This window comes from Lepidochelys olivacea, assembly GCF_965140295.1.
Source record: "Lepidochelys olivacea isolate rLepOli2 genome assembly, chromosome: 1".
In the NCBI taxonomy this organism is placed as follows: Eukaryota; Metazoa; Chordata; order Testudines; family Cheloniidae; genus Lepidochelys; species Lepidochelys olivacea.
Window position 1 is genome coordinate 161,874,823 of NC_140411.1, and position 12,300 is coordinate 161,887,122.

The 12,300-nt window shown below is 38.1% G+C and overlaps 1 protein-coding gene across 1 annotated transcript in view; it reads left to right on the plus strand.

Annotated features, from left to right (window-relative positions):
• The window catches only part of DSCAM (DS cell adhesion molecule), a 641,498-nt gene that overhangs the window by 572,971 nt on the left and 56,227 nt on the right, over positions 1-12,300 (plus strand). Inside the window, exons 24-27 of the mRNA XM_084616971.1 lie at positions 2,136-2,234; positions 2,553-2,741; positions 4,076-4,366; positions 8,648-8,824. Coding sequence (XP_084473097.1) covers positions 2,136-2,234; positions 2,553-2,741; positions 4,076-4,366; positions 8,648-8,824 — 756 coding nt within the window. The remainder of the gene's footprint in view (positions 1-2,135; positions 2,235-2,552; positions 2,742-4,075; positions 4,367-8,647; positions 8,825-12,300) is intronic.

The window sequence follows — 12,300 nt, forward strand, 5'->3', positions numbered from 1 at the left end:
ACAGACTAACACGGCTGTTACTCTGAAACCTTTCTCACTTCGACTATCTATGGTGAAAGAAGAGATGGAACCTATATTAAGATTCTGCTCCCTCCAAGTATTTTTGGGCGGGCTGTCTCTGACAGAGCTGAGTGGGAAACAGTTTTCCAATCCTGGGAATATTTTCAAGAGTGTGAAAATATTTCCTTATTCTGAATCAAGACAAAATTTTCACAAACCAAAAAAAAAAAAAAATCAGTTCAGGTTAAGTGAAACATTTCATTTTGATCATTTCAAAATGTTTGATTTTGACATTTTTTTTCTTTGTACTGCTTTTTCACTCAAATTGGCTTAGGTTTCTAAGCAAAAAGTCATGGCAAACTGAATTTTTCATTTTGAAAATGTGGAAACAAAAGATTTTGACAATTTCAAAATTTTTGTCCAAAAAATTTTCAAGGCCAGGAGATTCATTAAACGTATCTCTTTCTCAGACAGTTTTGTTTTTGACATATTGGCATTTTTTAATAAAAAAAAATTAATAAAAAATGTTCCTGATCAGCTCTGATCAGTTTCCAATCCTAGAGAAGTCCACGGTGTTTCTTACAATATGGACTACATCATAGAATTCTTAGGAGGAACATGCTAGTTGTGGAAATGATAAGGGCGGGGATTCCCTCAGGAAAGGGCAAATGGCAGAAAGATTTTTATCTACTCATCAGTACCTGAAAGTAAGGATGGATAAGCCTGGTTGAGTAGAGAGAAAACAAATCCAAACTCTCAGACAAAACCTCGACTTGAACTGAATCTGTGTTGTGATTGTAAAGTTTATATAACTTTTTAAAAAATATTAATCTATAATAATCTTGAACCTCTGACTCTCCTGGTTCAAATTAGGAGCAGAAGGGGAAGTGAAGTGACTAAATACCACAACAATTTTCCTTGCCATATTTCTGGCCTGAGTCTAACCAGGCAGTCCCAGAAATCATACGAGAGCTTTTTCTCATCAAGTGTCTAGTTCAGAATTGCAAACCCAAGAGGTTCCGATAAAGTTTAAATAAATTTTCAGACTTTAGGCCTCTGATCCAAACTGAATCAACTCTTTGGAATTTCACCTATCACTACTTGTTAATTTTTTTTAACAAACAGCATTAGCTTGGCAAATGTTCGTCTTTGAGGAGTCCACAACATGCACTGCATTTTCTGTCCCCCCATTCAGGAATCGTCAGTTGGCATAATAGGACTAGATAAATAGTTCAGTTGGAAACCAAAGCCATGTACGAGTCTTCCAAAATGAACCAGAATATTGCAAGATGAGCTCACGTGATGGAATCATGATATTTTGTCACAGTGAAAAAGAGGGAGGGATGGTCACTTTCCCACAATCAGCCCAAGACGCAGTGTGCTCTGGGAATCCATCCTTTATGCCCAGGCAAAATTTTGGGTCTGATAGACTCTATGCACAGCAACAGAACCAAAATGTCTCCAGGTTTACCCACCTCTTGTTGGTAGTGCTTCATCTCCTCCATGTAGATGGGCATCATGAGTGGAAGAAAAACATCTGGAGGAGCTGTGGCTTTGCAAAAGCTGCTTTTGCACATAGAAAGCTGGATTTCCTTATGGCAGAGATACTCCATTCCTGTGCCATTTAACGCACACAGCTAAATTTTCAGCACACGGAGCTGAACAAAAAAATTTGTATGTACCCACTTTTGCTCATGTAATTACCACTATTTGGTGCAAACGCATCCCTGCGTGTGCCATTTAGTTGCAAACGGGCTGCACTTTCCATCAGCTAAACATGCAGCCATTGTGCTTAAAACAGGTGTGAAAATTAATAGAAAGTAATTATGAGAGGCCAAGTGTGTTCCTGGTCATTTGGAAGGAGATCCTGCAGGATAGCAGTGCTGAGAAATACAGATGTTCAGAGAAAAAGTGGGGAAAAATGAAAGATAAAATTGTATAGAAATGTAAATATAAAAAATGAGAGCTTGTCTGCTCGCTCCTAACTGAGGATGTCAATTATACAGACACTTTGACAGAAATAATTTGCATTTTTGCCACACAAAACAGTTATTTGATAAATGACTGTTAAAATGGTTTAAAGCTATGCATAATCATTTAAATCTATTTTCTATTTTTAACTCCTTCCCATCCAGTGCCCCCAGACCAGCCAAGACTTACTGTGTCCAAAACCACATCCTCTTCTATCACTCTTTCCTGGATACCTGGAGACAATGGCGGTAGTTCTATCCGAGGTAATAGAATTCAGGTTAACTGCAACGTCTTACTAAATTATCATCTCTTTATAGGCCTGGCAAATAATAATGATTAGGGCTCCATGTCTGTCATGGAGGTCGAGGAAGTCACGTACGCAAGTAATATGTATATTTATATTACACAGAATCTATTGGAACTAATCCAGTAAGAAGCAAGTTCAATATCTTTCTGTGCTAAACGGTTTCCAAATATATAAAAGTCCTCATAACATCTTGTCATATTCAGCAGAATTTGTGATTCATATCTGCTAAAGAAGTTAGGTTGCTGGTTTATCATTGTCTTTGCTTTTCTTGCAGGTTACATACTGCAGTACTCTGAAGATAATAGTGAGCAGTGGGGTAGTTTTCCCATTAGCCCTAGTGAACGGTCCTACCGTTTAGAGACCTTGAAATGTGGTACCTGGTACAAGTTCACACTAACTGCTCAGAATGGAGTGGGACCAGGACGCATCAGCGAGATCATAGAGGCCAAAACACTTGGAAAAGGTACTGAATTGCTGTCCTGTTTACTCAGACAGTTAATGAGTGTGAGCTCTCCCATCCTGCTATAGAAGTAATTCTGTTGTTATGGTTAGAAAGAGAAGCACAGATGTTCCAATTTTAATTGCTTTGAGTATTTTGTTATTGCTTTTCAACACATGGTTTGCATTGTTGTTGTAAGCATGTTGGTCCCTGGGCATGAGAAAGACAAGATGGGTGAAGTCATATCTTTTATTGCACCAACTTCTGTTGCTGGAAGGTGTCTGGGAAAGGAAGCAGAGTTTCTGAACTAAATATAGGTTGGGATAGATTGTTAAGCAGAAGGGATAAATTACCTCAGCTACTTTGTCTCTTTGAAAACATTTTCAGCTATGTCTTTATTGTGCAGAAGAGGTTAGCAGTACAAGCTGTTATGTGCACCTTAACTGCTTCTTTTTCTTGATTTAACTGGTAATAATATCCCAAAATGATTTGGCAAATTTTACCTCTGAATCTGAAGTTTTTAGCATAGCTGTCCTTTTTTGTCCTTTTTAGTTAATTTGAAAATATACTGTCTGTTCCCTCTACCGTTAATGGGACTTGCCCATATGTTTCAAGGTAGAGCTAGTCAGAAATCAGAATTTCCATAGCATGGGAAATTCCAGTATTTTTGACATTTGTTTTGATCTTGAAATGGGATGAAAAGTCAAAATATCAGCTGCTTTTCAGGAATGAAAAGTTTAGATTCAGAAACTTCAAAACAAAAAAATGTGGACATTTTTGAACAAAACAGTGTTTCATTTCAAAATGTCAACATTTTGATGCCTTTGCTTTGAGATTTCCCATCACAAAAACAGAAAATTATGTCAAAATTAACATTTTCCCACAAAATATTTTGATTTTGACAAAACCCCCTATACCCCAAAATGTGCGGCTGAAAAATTTTGATCAGTTCTACTTCAAAGGGAGAATATAGCCCTAAAGGGCAATTCACTAATGTTAACTTTTTTCCCCAAGTATACCTGCCTTTCTGTGAAACTTAGTTTTCTATATATTTGTTTTTTGTTTGGGCAGCAGTGAATAACATTCTGAAATGTTGGTTGTAGATTTTCAAACTGACTTGTGCAAAAGTGCAAACTGATTTGTGCAAGTCTGGTCCACACAGAAATGCATACACACTGTTTCTGGGTTTAAAAATCTGGGTCTCTGGAAAAAAAAACATTTTGAAATGGGGAGAAAAATTTGCTGTCTAGTGGACACTTTGAGAATGATTTATGACAAAGGCAGGACCCTCCTATCAATTATTCCTTATTTATTTTTATTTATTTTAAGTATTTCACTTAAAATATACTTTCTCTTAGAGCCACAGTTTTCCAAAGAACAAGAACTCTTTGCCAGTATTAACACCACTCGAGTGCGATTGAATCTTATTGGCTGGAATGATGGCGGTTGTCCAATCACCTCCTTTACTCTGGAGTACCGGCCATTTCGGACCACAGTATGGACAACGGCTCAGCGGACATCACTTTCTAAGTCCTACATACTGTATGACCTCCAGGAAGCAACTTGGTATGAACTGCAAATGAGAGTGTGCAACAGTGCAGGCTGTGCAGAGAAACAGGCCAAATTTGCCACACTCAACTATGATGGCAGTAAGTGTATCCATTTTATGTATTTGGTTTAGATCAGTGGTTCTCAACCCGCTGCCGCCTGGCCCCACAAGCTTCAGGGGTCCAGTGTCGGGGTGGGGCAGCCGCCCAGCCCCACAAGCTCTGCGGGTCTGGGGTCGAGGTGGGGCAGCTGCCTGGCCCCACAAGCTCTGGGTGTCCGGGATCGGGCAGCCAGCTGGCCCCACGCAGTCAGAGTCCGGGCTGCCGTTGCCCTGTCACCCAGCCCCTGTGGCCAGGTAACAGACTGTGGGCCGCATATATGTTCCACAGTGATAAATAAGTTGAGAACCACTGGTTTAGATACAGTTTTTGTGTAATATCTAATGTTTCTCTTCCATCCAGCAGTCATTCTGATCTTTTTTTTATGACTGGTTCCTGCAACCATCACCAGAAAGAATGTGATTGGCTGCAGTGTCATTCCCCAGAGTTTCTTTGTGACAAAACTCCAACCCCACTAAATAACCTAACACGGAGCAACTCGGAGTGCTGGACTAATAGCTAAAACTAGCCTTTTTTGAGTGCAGTAAGTTATTTTGGTGCAGGAGTTTTCCTTACTGTGTTATACAGTCAGTGCTGTCTATAACTCAAGTACCATCAGCTGGCTTCTTAGTGTTTTACTTAGGCCCTTCTGTCTCCTCCTTCTCGATCCTTTCACACACAGTTTTTCTGCCTTTTCCTGCCATTTAAAAAAGCCAAGCACAATTATTACTGCATGGCTGGATCTGCTGTTTTAAGCTGCACATTAAGTTGGGATGTTGTGAAAGGCGCAGACCAGAATGTATAATAAAAGAACTAGAGCATTTAGTCACTACATTCATCTGAAAACCTCTTTTCAAAAGGCAGCTTACATGCTTTTTGGTTGGTAGATGGTAAATAATTTAATTTCACATAACGTTACCTCAGTGCCATTTAACTTTAGGTGCGGCGATATAGAATCTGCAATAAGAAGACAATAAAACTGTAAAAGTATTTATATTTCAATGGGGCAGTGCTTCTGGTCAGCTGGAAAATCTCACAAAGAGCAGCAGACATTTCTGACACTGATTATCCTGTTTGATAACAATGCTTTGGTAGTGAAGATCTACAGCCAAAGCGGCTACAGTCAGACTTAGAGAAAGAGAGTATGATCTAGAAAAATGAGCACATGACTGGGAATCAGAAGAGTTTGTAGAGCTGGGTGGGAAACAGAATTTTATTTACATGAAAGGGATTTTTTTCATACCAAATTGAGACAAAAACCATGAAATTCTGAAATTTGTTGTAGAAATACCAAAACATTCCTACAGCAGGGATGTTTCAGTGTTGCCAAAATGAAATGTACTCCCCATGTTCTCTGGCTCCCTAGCTGCTCTCTGGTGGGCTGCCAAGATATGGGGGAGCTATAGAGCTGGAGACGATTTTTCTATGGAAACTCAAAATATTCTGGCAAAATTTAAATATTCCTGAGGAACATTTTGATTTTGCAGAAGATGAATTTTCCATTAGAATATCATTCAGATGTAAAAGTTCCAACCAGTTCTACTCATGAGTGCTAATCCTGACCTTTTTGTCTCATTGTGTGACCTCGGGCAAGTCATTTAACCAATCTTTGTTTCAGTTTCCCTACCCGGTAGAAAGGAAATAATAATACTTCTGAATTTATGTACTGTAAGTTGTTTTAAGAACTATTGTACTGGGGTTTTAAGATGTAAAGTGCTACACATGAGTGCTTGTTAGCAATTGTAGAATTTGGGTAAATCCTTCAGAAATTTAGCAGATTCTGAATTGCAATTCTGAATTGCAGATCCTTTCAGTTGTTTGGTTTGCATTTAGTTTGGAACTGCTAATAGGTGTTAGATGAAATGCCCTAAAATGTAAAGCTCTGTACAGCCAGTTAGTCTGAAAGGCTAGAGCCTTGATACTAGAGCTCTGTGAAATTCTTTGATTTCAGTTCCCAAACATTTCAGCTAACCTTCCCCAGTGGTTTCAGTTTGCAGAATTTTGTGTCCCCTCTATTTTTGCTTGAGTTTCAGTTACATTCAAACCAAAATACTTAGGTTTGGATTCTTAGCTGTAAGTATCCACTGGGCATAGCTGTGGCATGGGGAATACAAAGAAGCCAGTTTTGGATCCCTAATTCTGAGGCTGGTTCAATTCTAATCCTGGAATAAATTAGAACAGTTCAGTAGCAGCTCTAAACTACACTAGTTGACTAGGCCCACAAAAGCTGGAATGCAGAAAGACACTCTGGAGAACCAGGTCCAGAGTGTATCATGGGATATGTTGGTCTGGCTGGGGAGGCTGGCCCACAGGGGTAAATGGGGTCATGAGGCACCCGAACTGCAACTCCTGTGAGGCACCACAGTAGCTTGGGCAGATGCAGATGAATGTTGAACTGATCCAAAACAAAACATTTGCAAATGGAAATATTTATAACTTTTTGTTCTTTGAAAAGTTTTGATATTTTAACTTTTAACGGCAATTCAGGATGAAAAAAAAAAGGTTGAAATATCAGAAATTGCCATGGGATGGAAATTTTGTTTCTTGCTCAGCTCTAATTATACACGCTAAACATCATACAGTGATTGTGTGAAGCATATATAATTCTATTAAACTTGTAGTGGCTATTGTATTAAACTAACAGTGCACATCTATAGTGTACCAGGTTTGCACTTTATTTAGAATAGCTATAGAACATTTATTGTATTTACCTAAAAAATGAGGTTTTAATTTAAAGTTAGGGCATTATTTTAATATCACTTAAGTCAAAATATAGCATCTCGAAAGACATGTTTTTAGATACTCCTGAGCCTAACTCTCTTCTCAGCCAAAGGGTTTGTATAACCGTAACTGAAGGCAAATTTTAGTCATTAGTATTCAGGAGAATTTGGGATGATTACATTGCAGAGACTAGTTTGCCCTTCATTAGTTTGCAGTTCTTTCCATATCTTTATCTGTTCATTCTCTCTGTCGTTCCCTTAGCTAACCATTTCTGTTTTTTCTGTTTAAATGTGTTTTCATGCTTTACTCTATAAAGCTGTTGTTATTCTTGGTTTCCTATTAAACCACATTATTTTTGGTATAATATGAACACTGTAGCTCAGTAAAGGGAAAAAAACCATACACAATGTGTATGAAAAATGCTACTGTATGAAAATAAATGTGCTGAAGTATCTGAGATAACCTTGGATGTTGCCACAGCCTGTGCTTACAGGGTATCACTGGGCTTATTATGTACAAAATAAGTAGCTATTCTGCAAAAAGGGTGTAGATCTTTACATTTGATCTGTAATTATTGGCACTTACATTGCATCACATCATAATACTTGTATGATTTTGAATGCTACATAATGAGAGAGATCCCACAATACAGCAGTTAAAATGTAAAAGAGAATGTACCTGTTTTTTAATCCTAACCTCCTATCCATTCAGCAAGCAGATAGCCAGTTTTATGCTTCAGTAGCTGGTTAAAATTAAATAGTTTTCATCTGCAGTCATCAGAGTTCACAATACTTACATATTTCCACTGATGTTCCACACAAATCTACATTTTATAGCCCCACTTGTGGGTGCACATGGCAGGTTAATAGTAATCAGGAAGTGAATGAGAACCCTCTCACAATTAAACAGCTTTCTTTAGAAAGGGCTGCATGCTGCTCATATCCCTGAAAAGGAAAACAAAGAGTGAAGTATTACATGCCATACGTCAGGGAATGGTGCTGAAAATGCAAATGCATCCCAAAATGAAAAGAGCAAGTTGCCTGACTCTTAGAATGGCTTTGCTTTATAAACTACTTCCTCTACTCCACTTTTAAAATCTCATGGTTTCCTCATATCCTTGTTGTCCTATTTTTCTCATGAGCTAACCCTCTGAAAGTCTTTATCAGCTCCGGAATTAGCAGCAGGTAGGTTCTCTGAATTCAAGATCAATGCAGTGCTGCCCACTTAGACACCTGATGCAAAAATGTTTCTGTTTAAAGGGCCCATTTGATATACATAGCAGTGAATGTACATTAGTTTTTAAAGGAATATCTGATAAATGATGTAAATCTGTTACACAAATACTAATTTCCCATAGTAAACAATGAAACAAATAGGTTAGACTTTAGATCTGAAATTTCTCTGTAATGGTTAAATATGTCATGTGTAAAGGTAATACCGTGTTGGACATGACAAAAGCCTCTAAATGGCTTGTATGCCCTTGGAAGATAGAGTACAGTTTCTATGAAAACTCAACCTTTTCTCTTCATTAATAGGCATCTAATGTCATGAAACTGTTTCCAGGTACAATCCCTCCACTCATTAAATCAGTTGTCCAAAGTGAGGAAGGTCTGGCAACCAACGAAGGGCTAAAGATGCTGGTGACCATTTCCTGTATCTTGGTGGGGGTCTTGCTGCTTTTTGTGCTTCTGCTGATTGTACGAAGGAGGAGGAGGGAGCAGAGACTGAAGAGACTCAGAGGTAAGAGAGGACATCTGGCATTTATTCCCACATGCTCATAGTCACCTAGCATTAATGTATAAATGGGACTGTGAAGAGAAAAGCTTGTGAGACTTTGTGTGGTTTACCAAAGATATTTTTCTACATAAAGTGTCATTTTCCTGTGATATTAAGTTAGTATCTGTAGTAGTACAGGTGACTTGTTTTTTAAAAAAATCTTTTCTTTTCTTTTCTTTTCTTTTTTTTTTTAACAGAAATGAACATTGTAAAGAAATAACTTTTTGAAAAATCAGTCTCTCATCTCCATAAGCAAAGTGATTATTTTATCTGGGGGGGAAATCATGTGTTCCATTTGTTTATTTTTTTAAAAGGATTTCCGCATCCCCTAGTTACAGTTTCTTTGAAAAATCATATTGGTTGTTCTTTGGGGGAGAGAGAAATCCACTCTTCAAGAAAACATGAACCACGCATCTAGGATAATTCTGATGCAGTAGCCAGATATCAATGAGCTAGAAAAACACACCCATAAATTCTCTGACTTGCTCATATATGTTTTGCAAAAGATGTGATTGCATATTGCTTATTGGGATGGACATTAATTATATTGTAGAATGTACTGTAGTATAGCAGGAGAAGTATCATAATAGCATACTTCATTGTTTACTTCAAATGGAAAAAGTTTTATACTGTCTGTTTAACTCTGCTCTCCTATTGTGTCTCGTTTTCTTTGTTGTTGAGCTGTCCCTTTCTCTAATCACTACCCTATTCATACATCAGTGTCTGCACTTGACATAGGTATTAAAGCTATGAATTAATGCAATTTCATTGCTTCTTCTGGTGAATGCACTGATCACTCCATCACCACTAATTGCAGTGCGGGCAGAATACCATCTCTGCACCCTGCCCTGTGTGCCTCATGACTTGGCTGTATTTGTGAAGCGTGGAGAATAGTACATGACAAGGCTTACTGAAATTATTTTTCTAAAAGCTTTACACAGCCTGCACTACATAATAAGAAAAATATTTGTAATCCTTAAAATGAGTTTATTTCCAAGTACTGCATGAAAGAAAATTAGACATAGATATTTCACAAAACATGTGATCTTGATGATTAAAACTAGGGCCAGCCCTAGGTTTTGCAGCATAACATGTGGAAAATCCTGTTCATCTTCCTCCCAATATTAGTATCCACCCTCCTCTTCTTCAGGTTGCTTCCTGCCTTCCTGTACTGTGTGTGTTGATGCAGGGCCCTTAGAACTGTGCAGATGTGTGGGTCAGAGAGGAGGAATGATCTTGTATATAAAGCATAGCACAGGGCGTCAGGTGACCTGGATTCAGTTTCCTGCTCTTCAGTAGGTTTCCTATGTGACATTAGTCATGTCACACTTCGCCTCTCTGTGCCTCAGTTTTCCGCATCATAAAAACGGTGACACTGATACTTACCTACTTCTCAGAGATATTGTGAGACTCAGTCCTTTAATGATTGTAGGACAGTGCTTTGAGATCATTGAGTGAAAAGCATTGTCACTATGCGTGCCCAGAGTAATTTTACTCTGATCATTAATTTGAGTTTTCATAGATTATAAAACCAGAAGGCACCACTGTGATCATCTACTTTGACCTGCTGTATAACACAATCCACAGACCTTCCCTGCATTCATAGATTCATAGATATTTAGGTCCTGTTAGAGCATAACTAGAGCTTATATGTTAGAAAGACATCTTACCTTGATTTTAAAATTGCCAGTGATGGAGAATCTACCACAGCCCTTGGTAAATTGTTCCAATAGTAAATTATCCTCATGAAAAAAGTGCACCTTGTTCTTCGTCTGAATTTGTCTAGCTTCAACTGCCAGCCATTGGATCTCATGGCATCTTTGTCTGCTACATTGAAGAGCCCTCTGTTATCAAGTTTCTATTCCCCATGAAGGTAGACTCTGATCAACTCACCCCTAAACCTTCTCTTTCATAAACTAGCTAGATAGAGCTCCTTGAGTCTTTTGATATAAGGCATGTTTTCCATACACACAGAATGCTGCAAAACAATCCTCAGCATCCTACCAACCTATTCTAATGAAAACCTGCTTTGGAACATTACATGGGGACTTTTCACATGTCCACGAGTGGGTGTAAATATTTTATTATCAAGACATTCAAGACCCCATTCTGTTAAACTGTACAGAGTGTGAAACTCACCCTAAAGTTCTTCTAATTTATTAAATTAATCCAACTCAGAGAAAAATTATTTGTGGCTCTTCTCTGAACACTTTCCAGTTTTACAACATGATTTTTCAATAGTGGACATCAGAACAGGACACAGTAGTAGTCACACCAGTGCCGAACACAGAAGAAATATAACCTCTCCACTCTTACTAAATATTCCTCTGTTCATACATCCAAAGATTGCATCAGCCTGTTTGGCCACAGCATCATACTGGGAGCTCATGTTATGCTAATTATCCAACGCAACCCCCAAATCTTTTTCAGAGTCACTGCTTCCCTGACTAGAGTCCCCCATCCCATAAATATAGCCTGCAGTCTTTGTTCCTAGATGTCTGATCTTACATTTCATTGCTTTGAAAAACATATTGTTTGCTTGCCTCCAGCATACCAACTGATCCAGATCATTCTGTATCAGTGACCTGTCCTTTTCATTATTTACCACTCCCTCAATCTTTGTGTCTTCTGCAGACTTGATCAGGAAAGATTTTATGTTTTCTTCCATGTCACTGATAAAAATTATTAGATAGGGCCAAGAGCTGGCCCCTGCAGGACCCCACTAGAAACACCCCTGTTTTTGACATTTCTGAATCTAAACTTTTCATTCCTGAATAGAAGTTGATATTTTGACTTTTCATCCCATTTCAGGATCAAAACAAATGTCAAAATATTTCTTACAGTTAAATTTTGAATTTTATCAGCAAGGCAGTTTTAAAACCATTTAATGTGTGCTATATTGTTTTTTTGTCTCATTCTAGTTTCTTATTCAAAATGTTGTGTGGTACCAAGTCAAATGCCATATAGAAGTCTAAGTATATTACATCAACACTATTACAATTATCAGCCCAACTGGTAATCTCATCAGTGAAAGATATCAAGTTAGTTTGACAGCCCCTGTTTTCCATAAACTCATGTTGACTGCCATTAATTATATTATCCTTCTTTAATTCTTTATTAATCAAGTCCAGTATCAGCCATTTCACTATTTTGCCCAGGCCTATAATTACTTGGTTTGTCACCCTTTTTAAATTTTGGCAGAGCATTAGCTTTTATCTGTCCTCTGAAGCTTCCCCAGCGTTCCAAGATTTTTAAAAAACATTAATGGTCCAGAGAGCTCATTGGCCAGCTCTCTTAAAACTCTTGGGTCCAAGTTGTCTGGAACAGCTGATTTAGAAATATCTAACTTTAGTAGATGCTGTTTAACATCTTCCTGAGTACCTGTCACAGTGGAAGGTATCTGATCATATGATATGAAGACATCATCTGGCTTTTATCCA